The sequence below is a fragment of the Caretta caretta genome, chromosome 3, assembly GCF_965140235.1.
Source record: "Caretta caretta isolate rCarCar2 chromosome 3, rCarCar1.hap1, whole genome shotgun sequence".
In the NCBI taxonomy this organism is placed as follows: domain Eukaryota; kingdom Metazoa; phylum Chordata; order Testudines; family Cheloniidae; genus Caretta; species Caretta caretta.
Genome location: NC_134208.1, coordinates 18,225,191 through 18,246,761, shown reverse-complemented (window position 1 = coordinate 18,246,761; position 21,571 = coordinate 18,225,191). Strand labels below are relative to the sequence as shown.

Here is a 21,571-nt window from a genome sequence, read left to right as displayed (position 1 = left end):
CTATTTTCCACAGTACCCCTTCCTCATCCAGTGCACAAGATAGACAGTGCCGACGAGGAGCGAGATGGTAAAAGTCTGACGCCGGCTCCCTTCCGCCACGCAGCGTGTGTGTGTGTGTGTGTGTGAGAGAGAGAGAGATGGAGATCTCCTTGTGTTACAGGTGTGGGAGCAGGCTCCAGGCTGCACTGAATAAATAATTGATTTATTATTATGTGGCAATTTTCTCAGTTATTTTATGGTATTTTCAATGTAGCAAATGCTTCAGAAATGTAACATCTTCGCACCATCCCTCTCAGGAAAAGTGATATTAACTATTATCATCCTCATTTTCCTGAAGGAGAACCGAGGTACTGAGATTAAGACAAAAATCGTTGTGTCCACCATTTTTGAGTGCCCCTCTTGAGATGCCTAAGGCCTTATTTCCTAGAGCACTTATTTTTCTAGGACTCTCTGTGCTCACACCACAGTGACACCTGACTTCAACAGCAGCTGTGAGCGTTCAGCCCTGCAAAGCTTGCCCCAAAGGTCTCAAGTCCAGCACCTGGACTGCGGGGAACATAATCCGTGCCGGTGGAGAGTTTGGTGTAAGCGACTTGCACAGCAGGGACAGGTCTGGCAGGCTGAGTCAGGCATAAAGGAAGTTCTCCAAGCAGCTGTCAACTGCCTTAACCAGACTGGCCCCTTCTCCTTCCTGTAACGCCCTGCCTCAGTCACTGTGCACCTTCCAGCTGGCACCTGCAGCCAGGGAGGTGGGCCCCACAGATCAGCCCCCTGCACTTCACTGGGCAGCCCTGACACACCCCCCTCACACCCTTCTACCCCAAAGAGCCTCTCCAACGCTTCAGCACAGGCGCATTAACGCCCTGGGCTAACCCCCCTCAATCCAGGGTTAAACGAGGAGCCGCCCTCTCTGGCTGACTGGCCAGCGGCCTATTCCGCGCCTCCCACCCGATTCTTAGGGGGCGGAGTCGCTGCCAGTGGGCGGGGCCACTTGTTCCCCCCCCCCGCTCCACTTCCTCGTTCCTCATGACCGTCGAGTGATGCTGCGCATGCGTATTACGGGGAGGTATGGCGAGAGGAACGCTTCCGGAGCAGGCTTGCGCCGTCGGAGGTTAGCTCCGGTCGTGCGTTGTGACCGTTACCGGATAGAATGTTTAGGAGGCCGCCGCGGAACTTCCGGGGCCGCCAGAGAGCCGCCTCCAGCTGTAGCAGCAGCAGCAGCGGCGGCGAAGGGGAGCCGGAGTATGAAGGGGCGCAGGGCGAAGAGGAGCAGGCGCAGGGCCCTGCCAGGCCCGCCGCCGAGAGGCAGCCGCCCGCAGAGGGGCCAGCAGGGGACATTAGAGGTCAGGAGGAAGAGGAGGATGGCGGCGGCGTGCCCCGAGGGGCGAACCCCCCCAGAGCGGGGCAGGCGCGGGGAGCGACCGCCCTGCTGAGCTTCGGTGCCGACGAGGAGCGAGATGGTAAAAGTCTGACGCCGGCTCCCTTCCGCCACGCAGCGTGTGTGTGTGTGTGTGTGTGAGAGAGAGAGAGAGATGGAGATCTCCTTGTGTTACAGGTGTGGGAGCAGGCTCCAGGCTGGTCTGCAAACAGCTGGGCCCTTTGTCTGGCCCTCTTGTTCTGGGCTAACAATGGCCGGGGTCAGCTAACTTTTAACTTACACCTTGCCTTACTCCCTCTCAACTTTCAAGGGTGGACAAGCCCAAGTGTTAGGGCTTGGATGAGAACCCAGGAGGCTGGTGCCCAGTCCTGTGCTTTAATCACTCCAACACCCTCAGGTACTGGGACCTGCAGTCACCCCTCAAGAGCCTGGCTGGACGGCAGAGCTACTGTCACTTTAGTAGTTCTCCCGGTATCTCTGCTGGGACTGGCACCTGTAAGGGTATGTCTACACCGCGGCTGGGAGGGTGCTTCCCAGTGCAGGTAGACTGACTGGCACTAGCTGTGCTCAAATTAGTGCTCTAAAAATGGCAATGTGGTTGTAGTGGTACAGGTGGCCGCTCAGGCTAGCTACCGGAGTGCCTATTCGTGGGTTGAGTGGAATTGCACTGAGGGGAGCTGCACTGCTTTGTGATGCAAAGACTAGTAAAGTTAATGATGTGATAAAGGAAGAGTAAGTGCATAGCCAAGACCTGGCTATTTGATACTGCAAGACACTGCAATATATATGACTCATGTGAAAGAGGTTTTGTGAAGGGGTGGGTCTGCACTTTTTTGCATGTAAACTCAAATACAGCTGATCTCCCACACTAAAGCTGTGCTGATCAACAGTGATACTGAAACTGCTGATGGTCCTTGGTGACTTCACTAGGCACACGTGATTTTTCTGGATTAGTTTGGAACTTCATGGCTACCTGACACTCATAGGACTATTTCATCTGAGTGGACCCTACAGTTATAAGGCTGTGCACATTCTGGGTCTGATGTTTGGGTTGTGGTGTTTTTTTTTAATTTATGCTTATGTTATGATAATACCTAAAGACAATGTGCAAACATATAATAAATGACAGTCTCTGCCCTAAAGAACTTGGAGCCTAAAAGACAAGGGTCAGGAGTGGAGTATGAAGGAATGGATGTTACCCTCTGTTATGGATTGAGGCCCAGATACCAAATACCCTCGTATTGATTTCAGTGGGAATTAAATGCCTAAATACTACTGAAGACCGGAGGTGACTGTTGTTTCCTTTGTTTAAGGTTATCTTACCCTGATAAAGTAAGGGGACATGTATTGTAATCTTTTAGCACCTTCAAATCCCTCTTCAAAATTCTCTTGCTGTGATTCTTACAAAAAACTTGACAATAGTTAGGCTGTAGTCTCAGTACACCAACAGCTTGTCATGTTGACTAATATTGTCTCATTGTTTACTTGTACTACCCTATTTGTCTATATCTATTTGTTGTCTCTTGTCTTATGCTTAGATCGTAAACTCTTTGGGGCAGTGACTCTCTTTTGTTCTGTGTCTGTACAGTACAGTGTGATCCTGGTCCATGACTAGGCTGACTAGGCACTATGGTAAAACAAATAATAAAATGTTTCAAATGTGGTGATGTTGCTTTGTAAATATGTTTACACTGATCCTTTTTTTCCCCCTCCTACAGAGGGTGAGGAACTCTTTAAAATAAAGAAGCCATCTCTTAACACAATAACATTTAGAATGCAAAGGAAAGAAAACTCTCACTCTGCAGTTAGAGAAGCTGAAAGAAGCAAAGGTAAGTACGTAGCTACTTATTGGGTGTATTTTAGTCTAGTTGTTTGTAAAGCATTTTGAGATCCATGAAGGAAGGGTGCTTTGGCAAGTACTGTTATCAGACATATTGTTTTATATTAATAAATTACAAGAATGAATTTGTGGTTGAAAACAGTCAAATTTAAATGTATATCCCAAAACACATAATGAGCAGGTCTGATCCTGTATCTGTTTAAGTCATCTGCCAAAATCCCATTGACGTTGTAGGAGTAGTATGGGCACTTAGGCTGACCTTGAGAGGAGTTGGCCTCCTGGAACTCGCATTGTAAATGGAGATTACTAGGCAGTTACAAATTCCATTAGTCTCAGGATTTGGTCCTAGGCAGTAGTTTCTCAATGACTTTAGCATTTTCATTTTTTAGAAGTGGGCCTCAGATTTCATTAATGAGAGACAGCACAACCTGTTTAAAACTAGTCATAAATCATGTTAAGAATCCCCTAAAATTGTCTGAATTTAGGATAGAGTTGAAATGAAAATACATGAATTTGTATGATGATGCCTTACTTTACTGTGTCCTAAAATTTTGCTTTTGTTAAGATTCATACTATAACTAAAAATACTGCCTTAAATCTTTGAAGACAATGGGATTGCTCAATGTGTAAATTTAAGCACAGAAGTCTTTTCAGGGTCAGGGATTGATTGTTGTCTTCAGATTTATGATGTTTCTTAACAGGTTATCAACATTTCCAGTAGCTGAGACAAAAATCCTGGGTCTTGGTTTTTCTCCTTGAATACAGAAATCTTCCAATCGGAGTCTAGAATAATTAACAGTACTGATACATGTGAGACAGAAGAGGAGGATGAGCACTACTCATCAGCCAGTGAAGATTACACTAGTTCAGCCTCTGAAACTCAATCCAGCCCTCCACAGAAAAGAGAGGATTTATCAGCAGGTTTGTAACTAGTTATGAGCAGCGAGTAGGTACTGCACGTAGTCTTGCATATTGCAGAATATTCAAAGTACTGTTTAAAACACTGGACGCTGTTACACTAATGTATATTTAAAGTAACTTCACTGAAATCGTTGTATATCAAGGACATTTATTCCAGAATTACATGGGTGTAACTGAGAGCGGAATTTGCCTTTACAGTCTATTGTCAATCTGGTCTCTTGGGATAGATCTTTAGCATGATGATATGATAGAAAGCCCTGTAATATTTATAGTAATGAAATAAAAGAAAAGGTAAAATTAGATATCATTGTTTTTTTTATAAGTATGTGCTGAAACAAAACAAAAAAACCTCTATTATAGATCACTCACCATAACTAGGCATTTGGATAGAAGAGAAATGATGGATTCAAGGTTATGGTCCTTTCTAATATTTTCATTTTTAATAAACAGGAAATTAAATGCAATAACTTTATTAATGCAGCATTAAGGATGAATGTTTAGAGAACTTTTGCATTCCTGGATTATTAAAGTATTTATAGTAGTAGGAATCCTTTTTTCGTTTTCATGTATGATCTAGATTACTAGTTTAGCACACTTTTTTTTTCTTTTTCTTTACTGCTCATATTTTAATTTGCAGCCTGAAGGATAGTTCAATAATATTTTTGCCTTGATTATATTTTTCAGACTTAGGACTGGCAAAATGAAGAGAATTGTTATGCTTACAACATGTACCTCCATTTATGGCATAAATACTGGAAACTTTTATTTAGGTTATTGTGACTTTTAAGACTACTGTGGCCTTTGTTTTGAAGGTCTGAAAACTACTGGAAAGTTAACATGTAGTTTAGGGGTGGGCAAACTTTTTGGCCCAAGGGTCATATCTGGGTATGGAAATTATATGGTGGGCCATGAATACTCACAAAATTGGGGGTTGGGGTGCCGGAGTGGGTGCAGGCTCTGGGGTGGGGCCAGAAATGAGAAGTTCAGGGTGTAGGAGGGGGCTTTGGACTGGGGCAGCGGGTTGGGGTGTGCAGGGAGGGTTGGGGCTCCGGCTGCGGATGTGGGGTTGGGATTGAGAGGTTCAAAGGGTGGGAGGGGGATCAGGGCTGTGGTTGGGGCACAGGAGGGGGCCAGGGGTGTAGACTCTGGGTGGTGCTTACCTCAAGCAGCTCCCGAAAGCCGTGGCATGTCCCCCCCGCTCTGGCTCCTACCTAGAGGCGTGGCCAGGCGGCTCTGCACACTGTTCCGTGCACAGGCACTGCCCCTGAAGCTCCCATTGACTGCGGTTCCCAGCCAATGGGAGCTGCAGGGGCAGTGTGCAGAGCCTCCTGGCTGCCCCTCTACATAGGAGCTGGAGCAGGGACATGCCTCTGCTTCTGGTAGCCATGCGGAGCCATGGCACGTGTGGAGCAAGGCAAGCCCCAGACCCTGCTCCCCAGCTTGAGGGCCAGACTGACGCATCTGAAGGCTGGATGTGGTTCCTGGGCCATAGTTTGCCCACCCCTGATGTAGTTGAAGCAGCAGGGGTATGGAAGTGCTCCTCAATATTTGTGCTCTTTCAAGTTGAGCCCCTTGGACTGTAGAAATAACATGCACAACTATCTCAATTTATCATTAACAATGTATTGCAGAAAAAAGCCCCAAACTCCTAACGTATTACTATACTTTGGAGAAAAAGCATTTTATAATTAACTTTGTTGTGAGGAGTAGTGTTGAATTTTGCTCTTAGTCTCTTACCTTAGGTTCTTTCTGTTAATTACAGGTAATATACCTGATGCAGCTTATATCCGGGTTGCTTGTGGGAAACGTCATTTGGCCAGGACTCAGGGTGACTATATTCCACTGGACCCATCACATCGTGCTCCAGTCTCTCAGAAAACAGCATGCAGTGATACAGAGAGTGAGGATGACTCTGATCGTGACACGATTCTCCACTTTGCTCCCAAAACAAAAACTCTTAGGCAGAGGATGGCTGAATATGCAGGTAAGTTTAAGCCTGTTTACCAGGGCATAAAAGTGGCAAAACTTTAACTGTTTGAAGAATGTGCAGAGGGCAGTGCAAAGAGTGGTGTAGATCCTTATTGCCCTTTTAGGGCTTTTCTACACAGGTTTATTAAATCAGATTAACTTTAGTTAGTTCACTTTACAGTGCCTTATGTCCACAAACAACTTTTTTTTTTATAAGTGATTACTTGGCATCTTAGGTCACTAATAATCCTCAGAAAAGGAGTAACTCCACTTCATAGGGAGTTTGCTTTCTTTAAGTTTGGGTGGATGCATTCCTAACTATTCTCCTTCTGGCAGTCCTCTAACTACTATCTCACACTACATAGTTCTATTCCTGGACTGGCCTGTCTTGTGCCATCCACTCCCCTGGGGTCATCTTAACCAGATGTCCTCTCTCAGTTTAAATGCTGGCACGCAACCAAGAATACCCATGTTTGATATCGGATAATAGTAAGTTCACATACTCCTTGCTCACCTTACCTGATCACTCTTGTTACAGTGTGTACGGTAACACCCATTGTTTATGTTCTCTGTGTATGTAAATCTCCCCACTGTATTTTCCACTGAATGCATCCGATGAAGTGAGCTGTAGCTCACGAAAGCTTATGCTGAAATAAATTGATTAGTCTCTAAGGAGCCACAAGTTCTCCTTTTCTTTTTGCGGATACAGACTAACATGGCTGCTACTCTGAAATACTCCTTATAGTAGTCAGGCCAAGCCTCTCTCCTCTGCCAGGTTTCTGTGTGGACTCATTCAGAGATCCAGGACATGATTGCCCTATTTGGAGAGCTGCATATTCAATCCCATCTGGAGAAGAGTCACTGGAATGCAGCCAACTACAATCTACAAGGCATTTGGAGCAAATGCCGGTAAGGAGGCACTCCTGGAGCTGGTCCCAGTGCTGAGTCAAAGCGAAGGCACTCCAGTGGAAGTACCTGAGGACAAGGGATCGTAACAGGACTTCTGGTAATGCTCCCATCACCTGCCCATACTCTGAGGAACTGAACCACATTTTTGCAAGTGAAACTACCACAGAACCCAAGACTTATGTGGCGGACAATTTTCCTCAACGCACCCAAGACAACATGCCTGGCACCCAAAAAGCCACTGAAAGCTACCTTGGCCTCATGTATGCCATGGGGATCCAACCAGGAGGAGATGTTTTCAGGGCAGCCAGAAATTTTGTTACCCAACAGATTTGGACACTACCCAAGAACAGCATATGAATAGCCATACTAAAACTGCTGTGGATGAGTTCTACCAGCAGCCAGTCTGAAAATGCTGGGATGGGGACTTATGGCCATGAGCATTATGTGCTGAATTACAAGAAGACAGTATAGGGGGATGTATTCTACTTTTTTCGGGGACCAGCTGTCCACTGCCATGTTGGTTGGAGGTAGGAACCTTTTTTTTTCTCCCCTCCGTATTTTGCATTAAACGCCCTGCCCTCAGCATGCTGAAAATGGCATCTGCGTCAGAGATTTAATGCTTTAAAGTTTTATTTCCCTGTGGTATCAAGCTGCACAACCATCGGCCACACTTGCCGACTCCATAAATCTCTTCCTGAGCTGTATCCTGCTTGTTCTCCCTCCCCCACGATGCCCTCCCTTATATGCTGCTCAAGATGTCTGCCAGGCAATGCATTTTTTAATCCCCAAAGTGCAAACGTTTATTGTAGCAGCAGATGCAGAAAAAGGAAAACAAACACTAGAAAAGATTCATTATTTCAGTTTCATTAATACTGTTTTTAGTAAAGTTGAGAATTCATGTGGTAAATGGCCCAATAAGGTTGCAGAGTCATTTGAAAATGGGTTTAGAGCAGTTACTGTAGAATTTTATTTGTCAGAAGGTACCTAAAGATTTAGTCTCTAAGGTGCCACAAGTCCTCCTTTTCGTTTTGCAGATACAGACTAACACAGCTGCTACTCTGAAACCTATAGATTTAAAAGTGTATCGTAAAAGAGAACTGAAAGCAAAGATAGTGCTTTATTTTGGTGCACACATTGCAAGGCAAAGCAGCACTCCTGGGACTGCCCATATAGCTAGTGTTTCTGTTCCACTCCTGCACCAGCGCAGGGACACTAGCTTGGTAAATAGCAGTGCTGTGTGTCTTCTTGGTTTGCCCATTGCCTTTTTGAACAGGACCCTTCTTAATTTTCTGGGGACTCATCTCAGAGTAACATCCACCACTGTAAGGACACCCTGCAGGGGTGCACATGCAATTACTAACCTGCTGACTGCTGCACCATACAACCTGCAACTTAAAACCAGCACAGCCAGTTCAGATGCCCAGTGTTTATTACAGGGGGCCTATACAAGGGGAAGTAATTTGGAAATCTTCTTACTGTCTTGAAGTGAACCTCAATGTGGGAAGAGACTATTGGAATAGCATTCTAAAATTGTGGGGAAGAAACATTTTTGGTTTGGTGATTAGGGTGGGGGACAGTAAGTACTTGTGCTCTTTCTTATTTCCTGTAGCACCTGTAATGTCATGGCCCACATGAAGAAGGGAGTTATCACCTGCAGAGTGGCTGACAAATCTTCAAAGGCAGGGGGGAATGGCAAGAGAAGATCTGTCCCAGGAACTATTGAATTCCTCCCAGCAGAGAGCCACATAGAAAGGCGCAATTGTGGAGGACTGGTTTCCTAGAGTATTCTCAAAGTATCTAAATGGATTGAATGGCCCTGGACCGGGACCTGAGGTAGACAGCTGTGATAGAGCACCTTTTAGTTATAAAGGTCAAGCACTGCACCCAAAGTTCCAGTGTTCTGCAAACTATAGAGAATGCACCATACTGAGACCACTATTTCAGTCAACCCTGGGACATGGAGAAGGAAAATTCTCTTGAGTGCATCACCTACAGGAGTTTGAGCATTCCTTACTTTGGCCATACCTCACATCCATTGCTGTTAAGGTTTCACCACATTCTCATTTAATTGGTTCTTCTCTCCCCTCCCCCCCCAAGATGTAGTGTTAACTGAATACATTCATTTTGCTTTAACTTGGCTGAAATGTTCCACTGAGGAACAGCTCAACCCATAAATGACATTGTATGTGTGGGGAGGATGTTATCAACTCCTTACCAGAAGAGAGCACAAACATATTTCTCTTTTTACGGTACATTTGTCACCCCCAGTGGAGGAGAACAATGCATCGCTGACCCTATTTCCTTGACCACTTGGGGCATTTTGTAGAGACTTACTCTCTCACTGTCTGTAATGTTCAGAAAGTCTCTCCACTTCCTGCTCCTACCCATCCTCCAGGATCTCTCCCTTACTCTTACAGATGTTATGTGAAATACAGCAGGCATTTAGCATACAATGAGGAGAAACATACAGCTTTTTCATAAAAACATACAGCTTTTTCACCTGCCCTTCAGCCTTTTAAAAGTTCACTTCACTAGCATTCCATAGGTACTTGGAATACTCCTTTCTCTTGTCCAAGTGTCTGAGAGCCTTTGTAAGCCAAAAAAGCAGAGGGTAAGAAGAATCTCCCAGAATGACAGGAGGAATCATAACTCCATTCATTTCTGTAGTGGTCTGGGGAGCAAAAATGTCCTCCTTCATTCCAGTATCCAGGCCACAACTTCTAAATGTTCTGACATCATGGACTCTTCCAGACCACCCCCATGTTAATATTAGTGAATCTTTGGCAATGATCAAGGTCATGCAGCACAACAGAGAAATACCTTTTCCTCTTGATCAAGTCTTTGGCTTGAGGGGAAGTGTGTGTGTGTGTGTGTGTGTGAGAGAGAGGGAAATCATTGCCACACTCTGACATGGTATAGCAGAACCCTCCTCATAGCATCCATGATAACAACCCCAACAGTTGAGCTACCACCAACAACCAAATTAATTACTGACTGATAGTAAACAGGGGAGACTAACTTCCAGAGAATGATGGCAACATGCTTCTCCATGTTGAGGGGAACTCCCATGTTGGTGTTCTTCTGTAGCTACAGTGCTCACCCACACAGATCCTCTAGGAAAGTGGCCTTTGTTATCCTGAAGATCTGCTACCATTGCTGGTATCCTGGTCTGCATTACTACCCTCTTCCCCTAGACACTGCTAGTTGAACCAATGCTTCTGGGTTGGCCATTGAATAAAGTTGCTCCTGATAAATGCCCTACAGTAGTAACTACTTGATTTCATTCTCCTTCTCCTCTTTCATTAGCTGTATTACTACAGCATCAAAAGCCCTATGAGACCACAGAGCCAAATCTGTCAGTCTCCATGACTGAAAATGCATTTGCATCATCCCGTTTGTATTAATGGCTGTCATGATCATGGTGCTCAGCAGCCTGTCGTCCATACTACCTTGAAAATGATGCTGCCAAAATTAATGGATGACAGGAGGAGAAGTGTGGAAGTCTTAATTTGACCCTGAGATCCTGCCTTCTTATAGTTTCTGGTAGGCATACCACAGGCACCCTGGGAATAATCTGAATTTAGGGCTGAGTGATGGAACATTGCATTGTGGGGTACGTGCCCAGAATGCACTTGAGTTAACCACTCAGCAGAGCTGTGTGGATGTAATGATTAACAAGGAAAGTACATTGTGATGGTATAACAAAGTGGGGTGGAGGGAGGGAGGTAGTCCAATATATGCTACCATAATAACTGCCTCAGATTTTTATTCAGTATGACACTCTATGCATTCAATAATGGTGTTTTGTTACTTGACTGCTAGGAGCTTCAGAGTAATGTTTTTTTTATAGAACTTTATAAATGTTGACTAATCCACATAACACTGTTATGAGTCAGATAATTTACATCAAAGATTTTACTGTTCTAGTCACCGTTCCCTGCTCTGATGTATACTGCAGTCCCTCAGATTCATCTTGTACAATTGTTTAATGTATGTTGAACTCTTGTAGTGGATGAGTGTTTATCAGGGGCATTGTTGTTTTTACATTATCTGCTGAATAAATTTTTCTGACCATTATCATAGCCTGATCCAATGAATTTGTGCCCTGTTGTCTTTCTCGTTTCAATTAATTTGCCTCCCTTCTCTATCCCCAGTTTGTTTAGTTTAAAAAGTTTGAATAAGCAAGAATAAATAAAATGTAAAACATGAAAGTATCAATCATTTTCAGTGCTGAACAGTGTGACTTTCCCTAATGACTTCTCTCCAGCTTAAACCTTTTGTCTACATGTACCATTAGCTTTATATATTAAGCTAATTACATTTAAATGTATATTGCCTGAACCATGGTAATGACCATGTAGATTAGTTTTTATGCTGTACTGTCACATTTTTGTTACTTCAGGTTAATTATATCCATGGCTCTTTTTCCTTTCTCTTCAGCTCTTTTTCAACCCTCAAAAGATCACATTTCTTAAATGCGACCTACTTTTTGGGAATCCATGCCTTTGAAGGAGTCAGTCAAGTAGCTTAAGACCAAAATATGAACTTCTTAAAAGCATGGTTATACCTGAAAGAGTGACAATGTGAAAATGCCAGAATAAGGGTGCCATGTTTGTTGACTGGAGAATAAGAAAGCTGTGTAGTATTTTTTTTTTTTTTACAAACATGCCCCTCAAGTTATCCATTTTGATATTAACAATATTTTTAAATTCTGCATTTTTATCAAAGTAACAGTATAATCCTGCCATTTACAAATATTTTGGTAATTTATTTCAAAATACGTGTCAGTAAGTATGTCTGTAACAATACAGACAACAAAAAAATTCAGGAAATATTTTTTGACAGTTTCCTTACTAGGTATATTAATACAGAATTTTGAGTAAAAATTCATTTAAACTACAATCCAGAAATGTATTTCCTGTACCCCTGAGAAGCATGGCGAAGGCTTGGGGGCACCAGGGGAAATGGAGGAGCTGAGGGAAAGGGAAGTAATTGCTGGGAAGAAACCTGGGAGTGAACCTGGAGGGTTGTTGGGTGTGGTGGGAGAAGTATGGAATAAATGAATAAGCAAGATTTATTTTGTGGGGGAAGGGATTGTTAGGGAGTTGGGGAGCCTCACCCATGCAGACCCTGGCTGATCCCTAGCCTCTCCCGTTCAGTTCAGCACATCTGGCCCTGTCCACGTATGTCCCTGCACTCCCACTCCTCCCTGTCACCTCACTCAGCCAGGCATAGCTGCCCCTGTCTTCGTGTGTCCCTGCACCCCCATTCAGCTACACCCCCACCTCTCCTGACCCCATGTGTTCCTGCACCCCCACTTCCATTCAGCCACTGTCTCAATGTTGTCACCCCACTAGCTCGTGTGACACCCCCTCCCATATCCCATGCCTCCTCACCTGGCCCCACTGGTAGGGTGCTGTGAGGAAGGCAGCCTCTGCCCCCTCCCTCTCTGTGACTGGCTGCTCCTACCTGTGACCCGGCTGCCCTCTCTTTGGGTGCCACACCAGCCCCTGGTGGGCAAAAGATGTAATTGCAGCTTCCCGTCACCTCCCTGTCAAAATCAATTATCCCGCAGGGGAGTCTGCGGGGGATGTTAATTCTGGGCTTGTGCAGTGCGGCAGAATTCCACCAGGAGTAACTCGAGAGGGATTAAAGGGGTCTAAGATGTAGCCATTATATTGACTTTCAATAATGTTCATAGCCATTTTGTTTAACAAATGAAAAAATGCTTTTTTCTAACTGCCAGCATTGCAAATTCAACCTGAGATCAGAATCTCTCGATTCTGCAGTTAGAACATAGAGCCCAATCCTACATTCCTTATTCAAGTGAGGTTTATAAGATGAGAACTTAGTTCATAGTTTTGTTGATGAGTGATTAATTGCAGTTTTAATCGCCCTGTTAAACAATAGAATACCAATTAGATATTTTGGATGTTTTTCTACATTTTCAAATATATTGATTTCAGTGACAACACAGAATACAAAGTCTACAGCGCTCACTTCATATTTTTATTACAAATATTTGCACTGTAAAAATGATAAATGAAAGAAATAAGATTTTTCAGTTCCCCTCATACAAGTACCATAGTCCAATCTCTTCATTGTGAAAGCACAACTTACAAATGTAGACTTGTTTTGTTTCATAACTACACTCATAAACAAAACGGTGTAAAACAATTAGAGCCTACAAGTCCACTTAAAGAGCGTGATCAGCATGGATGCATGAAGCATGAATGGACATATGAATCTGTAGCTCATCTAGCACGTAAATATTTTGCAACGCCAGCTACAACAGTGCCATACAAATGCCTGTTCTCATTTTCAAGTGATATTGTAAACAAGTGGGCAGCATTATCTCCGGCAAATGTAAACAAACTTTGTCTGAGCGATTGGCTGAACAAGAAATAGGACTGAGTTGACTTGTAGGCTCTATAAAGTTTTACGTTGTTTGTTTTTATTTTTGAATGCAGTTATTTTTTTGTACATAATTCTACATTTGTAAGTTCAACTTTATTGATAAAGAAACTGCCCTACAGTACTTGTATTAGGTGAATTGAAATACTGTTTCTTTTGTTTTTTACAGTGCAAATATTTGTAATAAAAAAAATAAAGGGAGCATTGTACACTTCGTATTCTGTGTTGTAATTGAAATCAATATCTTTGAAAATGTGGAAAACATCAAAAAATATTTATATAAATAGTATTGTTTAACAGCACAATTAATCGCTTGACAGCCCTAGTGGGTAGAACAATAACCATCTATATTTACATATATTTAGTATGGATTATATACAGTTTGATTTGCAAAGTAAAATGTGTTTGTAGGGCACAGTATTTTATGCTTGCGTTGGCTCTGCAGCAACAGTTAACTAAGAAACTCTATTCTCAGGGACTTAATTTTCATTACAGGTCTGTTCCTGCTGCGGCCTTTAAATCCCATTTTGAGAATCCCACCTGTGCTGTTCTTTCTGCCTGTCCGATTTTCTTAGTAAGGCTTGTAGGAACAGCAACAAATATTTTTGGGGATGGTGGTGGGAGTGCAGAAAGGATAGATGGAGAGAAACTGCTATTTTTCATATCTTTACTCTTCATTTTACTTCCAGTACCCAAGAGTGATGGAACAAGTGAAGATGATGAAATACAAAACATGTGGGAAGAACAGCAACTAAACAAAGGAGTCAGACTCCCACAGGTAATGTGCTTTTTCTTTCACTGTTGTTGCTTTTTGCTGCTATGCAAGATAGTTTGGTTTGGGAGCAATGTTAGAGCTCCTTCTTCCTTGGTCATTGGATATGCTAATTCATTAGGTGTGAGGAGAATAGAACTAGGCGAAGACTGTGCTAATGCAGATCAGCAATTTCTCATTGCTAGCTGATCAGAGGAACAGCATTGTCATTAGCCTCAAAGAAAAGGTGTATTACCCACACTATTCAGTGCAGAGGGAGACTTTTTGGAAAGGCAGAGAATCTGAGTCAACTTAAAGTCTGCGAATGAAACTCTGAGCTAAAGTATCTGCTGTGAAGGATCTTAAAAACAAAAGTACTCACAAACCAAAACGTTAAAATGCCATCCTCTAAAACCTACACTATTAAACTATCAATAAGGGAAGGGAAGAAACACTCATAACACTTACTGTGCCCCTCACCTCCCCCCGCCCTCTAGTACTAGATTGGTTATTTAACCTTTCTAAGGGCACTTTCACGTGGCGTTCAACGGGGTTCCATCTTGTTTCCCTTTCAGTTCAGTGTGTATGTGGGCATTTGGGTGGCTTTGTAAGAGTATGAACTATGGCACTTACAATGTGCTGATGTCCAAATAGGTGCTCCTTTAGCTAGTCTAGGTGAGATTGGGGCAGGTAAGAGAAACAGTCTGTCTAAAGCTCAGTCTGGATATGATTGAAGGCATGCTGGGTTTATTTTCCCACTGTGTGTTTACAATCTGGTATTATTGGATACCCAGCTCCTATTAGACAATTGTGTGGCAGTTATTTCTGGAAAGGCATTTTTTCCTCTGTCTGACCAGCAAATTGCAGCCATTTCTTTCAGGTTCAGAGTTCGTTGCCATTATGCATGACTTTGTCACTTCAAGACTAGATTAGTGTGATACTGTCTACGTTGACCACACCTTAAATCAATTTGGAAACTGAAACTGACCTAGAATGCAGAACATCTTTTCATAGAATCCTAGAATATTAGGGTTGGAATAGACCTCAGGAGGTCATCTAGTCCAATCCCCTGCTCAAAGCTGTGACTGGCTGAAAGCTTTTCTAAGCTGTGATTGGCTGAAATCCTTCTTTTGTCACAATTACTTACTTTCAAATTGTGGAATCTGTCATATATTCGCCGATTGTCATAAAATTTAGAGTTTACTTAATTTATTTTTACCCTATAGTAAATGCCTATTATATTTGCAGTCTGTTGCTTAATGCTTATATATGCTGTAGCCCTTCTATATTATTAACTGTTTAAGCCTCATGAGGAGATCATGAATTATTCCCAGAAATCTTGCATATAACCATGTGGTTCTAAAACAAAATATAAAGGAAAAAAATGAGAGCATATTTACTGTTGGCTGTAAAGATGGGATTAAAACATATTAAAAAATATTATTTACCAGGTCTCAGTTTTCAGGATGGAAGTGTTCTGTACAATCCTGGAAATTGTAGGGATTTATCAGTTCATGAAGAGAGAGGAAAAACGCATAGCTAGAACTAAAGAGATATCTGGATAATCAGCTTTACCTGTGTATACATTTTACACAGGAAACATCTAATTTTTTAGAAATTTGTATTACATTATGTACATCATAACAACTTGCTGTATATTCTAATCATTGGGCCTGCTAAAGCTTACAGTTCCAGAGGAAAACAAGTTCATAAAAATTAACAACGTTATTTCTCACAGGGAATTAATGTAGACACTTCTCTACATAAATCTCGACCCATGAAAATAAGGTTTGATCCCTCTGTTTCACTGCCACCTGTGAACCTGGAAATTGTAAAGAAGCGACTGACTACAAGGTAAGTGTTACTAGTGTGAAACACAAGTTTTGAACATTCTGTGTTACATACAGTGCTGTTACACTGGTTCATAAAAGACATGACATCTCATTCTGTCTCTACTCTTTGACTCTTTCTTCCACGTACTAGAGGATATTAGCATTATTGTTTTATGTGTAATGTACTTGCTGCTATATTCAGAATAGTAGTAAGATTTTTGTTTCGCTTGGTAGTAAACATCGCCACAGTGTTCATCTGGAGCTTTTTGTTAAAATCTCTCCCACTGTTCTACCACTAGTGCAGAGCCATGGGATGGAGTACTAATGTAGACTAAACAATTCTGTGTTCACGCCAAAGTCATGTGAACATGGTGTCAGAAGGGCTTGATGAAATGTTGATTAAAATGCTTTCCGCTCTTCTCTGCTAGTACCCCCCACTGTTGCTAAAACTGGTGGTAATACAGTTGTGGGAGATTAAGCAAACAGCACAAAGCTCAAATCTTAACACCAATTTTAGGTCCTTGTCCTGTGGAAAGTTGTGCATGGAGATACCCATACAGAGCCCTACTGACATCAGCTTTAAAAATTGTGGCTAAATTGGCTTGAAGAATTTTGCAGCGGTTAATGTTTTTTTGCCTATTTTCCTGGAGAAGATAAGTTAAATTCTGGGTTCACTTAACTATAGAATCAAATTAATAAAAGAGAATCAGGATGTTAGGGGTTACAGTGGACGAGAAGCTTGATGAGAGTCAACAGTGTGCTCTTGTAGCCAAGAAGGCCAATGGCATTTTGGGATGTATAAGTAGGGGCATTGCCAGCAGATTGAGGGACGTGATCGTTCCCCTCTATTTGACATTGGTGAGGCCTCATTTGGAGAACTGTGTCCAGTTTTGGGCCCCATACTACAAGAAGGATGTGGAAAAATTGGAGAGAGTCCAGCGGAGAGCAACAAAAATGATTAGGGGACTGGAACACATGACTTATGAGGAGAGGCTGAGGGAACTGGGATTGTTTAGTCTACAGAAGAGAAGAATGAGGGGAGATTTGAAGCTGCTTTCAACTACCTTTCCAAAGAGGATGGGTCTAGACTATTCTCAGTGGTAGCGGATGACAGGAACAAGGAGTAATGGTCTCAAGTTGCAGTGGAGGAGATTTAGGTTGGATATTAGGAAAAACTTTTTCACTAGGAGGGTGGTGAAACACTGGAATGCGTTACTTAGGGAGGTGGTAGAATCTCCTTCCTTAGAAGTTTTTAAGGTCAGGCTTGACAAAGCCCTGGCTGGGATGATTTAGTTGGGGATTAGGCCCTGCTTTGAGCAGGGGGTTAGACTAGATGACCTCCTGAGGTCCCTTCCAACCCTGATATTTTATGATTCCATATTAGGAACATAAAAAATTAGGTCACCTACTTGCAAGCCAGCAGGGATAAGAAATAATTTAATTTGACCATAATGTGTTTAAAATATGCATAATTACAGAAGGCTGAATTGAACATGATTTTTTAAAATTGTGATTGTATTATTTTCCTTTAGTTTGATTTGACCAGCTCGTCAATAATAATGACTACTTTTTTGATGTATTGCTTAGTTTTTCAAAGTTGGAAGCGGAATCCCACTTTAGGAAAATGAGGCAAACTGTAGCCCACATTCAATCCTGCCTTGCAGTGCTAAAAGCCTGTCCAAAAAGAGCAGGCACTCAGAGTGGATTGTGCAGATTTTTAGGATATCTGGCCTCTCCTTTCTTACATGACCAGATGAACAGTGAAATAGTCAACTGTGTTGATGCTGAAGTATCATCATTAGCATCTAAGCTACCACCCATGTAAATGAAAGCTGAGATTGGAGAACAGTGGAAAGGCCAGTCCACACTCCACACATTGGGAAATGCTGGCATGATTAATTCTTAGTAGACTTTTAAATTGAGTGGGACTAATGGAAGTAAGTACTGTTGTTACTAACCTAGAACTAGACTTGCTGCATAAGAACATAGCAGTGGCCTGACTGGGTCAGACCAAAGTTCCGTCTAGCCCAGTATCCTGTCTTCAGACAGTGACCAATGCCAGGTGCCCCAGAGGGAATGAACAGAATGGGTAATCAAGTCGTCCATCCCATCACCCATTCCCAGCTTCTGGCAAACAGAGGCTAGAGACACCATCCCTGCCCATTCTGTCTAATAGCCATTGATGGACGTATCCTCCATGAATTTATCTAGTCTTTTTTGAACCTGTTATAGTCTTGGCCTTCACAACATCCTCTGGCAAAGCGTTCCACAGGTTGACTGTGCATTGTGTCAAAAAATACTTCCTTTGGTTTATTTTAAACCTGCTGCCTATTAATGTCATTTGGTGACCCCTAGTTCTTGTGTTCAGAGAAGGAGTAAATAACACTTCCTTGTATCCTTTCTTCACATCAGTCATGATTTTATAGACCTCAATCATGTCCCCCCTTAGTCATCTTTTTTCCAAGCTGAAAAGTCCCAGTGTTATTGATCTCTCCTCATACGGAAGCCGTTCCATACCCCTAATCATTTTTGTTGCCCTTTTCTGAACCTTTTCCAATTCCAATATATCTTTTTTGAGATGGGGCGACCACATCTGCACACAGTATTCAAGATGTGGACATACCGTGGATTTATACAGAGGCAATGTGACACAATGACTGAGGGAAAAACTTAAGGTGGCTTAACTTGACTTTAAGTTGTTTACAGATGTTTGGGGTTTTTTCAGAATGACATCATTACAGGACCTTCATCGTGCTCACCAGAGGGAGCATGAAAAATATACACAAGACATTGAAAGCTCGAAGAGTACCATCCAGGAGTTAGAGAGGTCTTCAAATGCAGCTCTGAATTACAAATTCTACAGGTCTATGAAAACTTACATGGAAAGCCTTATAGACTGTTTGAATGAAAAGGTATCAACTTTTTGTTTTTCTTCTTTAAAGGGGATGAGGTGAGGTTTGTGATATTCAGCCAATAGAATAGTCGCCTTCCTCGAGAAGTTAACATTTTGTTGCCACCAAGTATGGGGAAACAATATTAAAGGGAAACCATAAATTTAAAAGCACTTCTGTCAGAAGGCTATCTTTTATGTAATGCTTAAGATTGTTTAATGAGCCTAAAGAAAATACTTAATTTTCTTATTTTCCATTTGTCGTCTTTGGGGGGGAATAGTAAAACTGTGGTGGTGATTGTAAAATCCAAGTCTTGTCAGAGGGAATTTGCTGTTAACATAATACCCTAAAAGTACTTTTAAAAAAAAAAAATCCCTTTTAAATATTCTGTCCCTGTGTCATCACTACATTGGGCAGCTTTGGTATTTGACAGATGGCTTGAGTATAATTTTAGATCTTGTATTACTCTGCCAACAACCAGATTTTTTCAAAATAAAAATATTGGACTAGAATAAGGATATGGGGGGGGGAGGGACACATTAGTTATAAATTATGCTGTTTTAGGTAAAAATTGAAAATTAAATTGACAGTCTCACCTAAATGCTCAGTTGTGTGCATCTCAAAACTTCCATAGGAATGTACTCAGTATTATAGAATGGACGGGGTGAGGGTTTCAAGTTTAGGTTGAGATGGATTAGCAGAACTGGGGGGGAATTCTTTTACACCACCTGGCTGTGCTATATCTAACTAGCTGAAGCACACCTGTTTGCTGTAGCCTTCCCATCATAACCATCATGTGCATTTAAAAGGAGTGGGAGGGCAAGCAAAGCTTCGTACAATCTGGGTGAGGCAAAGAATACATAGCAGTATCCACCCAGGACATAATGGCAATGTGGTCTGCATTACTGTATTTAGAGCTTAGGTGCTACCTTTAAAACCTCTATTTAAATATCAGAAAGAGGGAGAATAACTGCAGATTGCTCATTAAAATGAGCAAGGTATTCATTCAAAAATCTGAAATGTTAAAAAAAATAAATTGTCCATTTCACAACTTTATTTCAAATTATTAAGTAAACTGTAAAAGGAAAGTAAGGCCATGTGAATTAAAAGCTCCAACAAGTCTTTCTGAAACCTTTTGGATGAGAGAATTCTCTAATTTCTTGTGATAGGAGGATAATTCTCTGTCTTCCTAGTACTGGAACAGCTGAGTTAGTTTAGACTACTGATGATTTTTAATTAGCTCGGAGTGTAACATGGGCCTGTAAAGCTCACCTGAAATGAACCAGGTGAGTCACACTTTTTTCAACATGCTAGGATGGATTTGTGAAAGCCCAGTGGATTTCAAGATCTCTAGTAGGGGTGATTCAGGTAGGGGTATCCATGTTGTGTTTAATTTTTACCCTGAAAAAGTGACTGTGTTAATGGAACCTTACTTCACCTTAGTTCCTTGTGGGTGGATGTTCTAAGTCAAGTCATATTTACTTAAATGACAAAAATAAGATTTTTACTGCTTTTATTCCTTCTATCCCTGCAAAGCCCAACATAGCTAAGGTTGATTTGGTATCTATTCCATCTTGTGCATCATGAAAAAAATAGCTCACTAAGTTCCAGGCAGTTACTCCCGTATAAGCCTACTGGAGGCATTGAAATTGAAAAGGGGTCTGATAGCCTAATTTGAAGACAGGTATAATACAGGTATAACTGAGGGTGAAATTTTGGCCTACTGAAGTTTTATTACTGGTGGTGATGTGTGAAATGCATGAAAGACAGCAGCTTGATTCCCAGAGACCCTATTGCGCTTGTAAGGGCAGCAGTTAGAAAAAAGCATCTTTTTATTTGCAAACTGAACACATTACCTACCATTCTAAATATTCTGTGTGTTCTTTCACATGTCTCAATAGATGGTACTTCTCAGCTTATCATGTACTGTGTCTGAAAGGTCTAACCAAAAGGAACAGGAACTTATTACTCAAATTGGAAAAAATAATGTATATGGTTCATCATTGTTATGTATAAAAATAATTGGGGAAACTACTTCTGCTTTTGCACATTTTTGCTTTCAGCTTTTCTTTTGTAATTCTAATAGTTAACTGAAAATGTAATATCTATTGAATATATTTCAGCTACTTCATATTAATGAACTGGAGTCAGCTATGGAGATGCTACTTCAACAACAAGCCATAACTCTCTTGAAACGTAGGCAAGAGGATCTGAAAAATGAATCTGCTTATGTTCAGCTGCTATCAAGTTAGCATGACTTTTTAAAAATAAATTTTCAGCAAGTGTGTGAGTGCGTGCGTGTGTGTGTGTTATATATATAATATAATGTGCAGATCAAGGTACAAGTGAGTAGCCCACGTGTAAGGCTATGGCTACACTGGCACTTTACAGCGCTGCAGCTTTCTTGCTCAGGGATGTGAAAAAACACCCCCCTGAGCGCAGCAAGTTGCAGCTCTGTAAAGCGCCAGTGTAAACAGTGCTCTAAAATAATCCCCTCAAGGAGGTGGATGACCAGGAGCGCTGGGAGACTTCTTTCCCAGCGCTGGCGCACGACCACACTCACACTTCAAAGCGCTGCCACGGGAGTGGTCCCGCGGCAGGACTTCGAAGTTTCGAGTGTAGCCATGCCCTAAGATGCTTTCCAGCCCAATCAGGCTATTCTCTACT

General features: G+C 42.0%; 1 protein-coding gene across 2 annotated transcripts in view; it reads left to right on the top strand.

Annotated features, from left to right (window-relative positions):
• The first annotated feature begins 1,059 nt into the window (after positions 1-1,059).
• GCFC2 (GC-rich sequence DNA-binding factor 2) overlaps positions 1,060-21,571 on the top strand; it is a 41,380-nt gene continuing 20,868 nt past the window's right edge. For both annotated transcript variants that reach the window (XM_048845663.2, XM_048845665.2), the window contains exons 1-8: positions 1,060-1,460; positions 3,097-3,207; positions 3,984-4,139; positions 5,902-6,123; positions 14,120-14,208; positions 15,920-16,035; positions 18,739-18,925; positions 21,028-21,151. In XM_048845663.2, the coding sequence (XP_048701620.2) occupies positions 1,151-1,460; positions 3,097-3,207; positions 3,984-4,139; positions 5,902-6,123; positions 14,120-14,208; positions 15,920-16,035; positions 18,739-18,925; positions 21,028-21,151 (1,315 nt within the window). In that variant the 5' untranslated portion in view covers positions 1,060-1,150. The remainder of the gene's footprint in view (positions 1,461-3,096; positions 3,208-3,983; positions 4,140-5,901; positions 6,124-14,119; positions 14,209-15,919; positions 16,036-18,738; positions 18,926-21,027; positions 21,152-21,571) is intronic.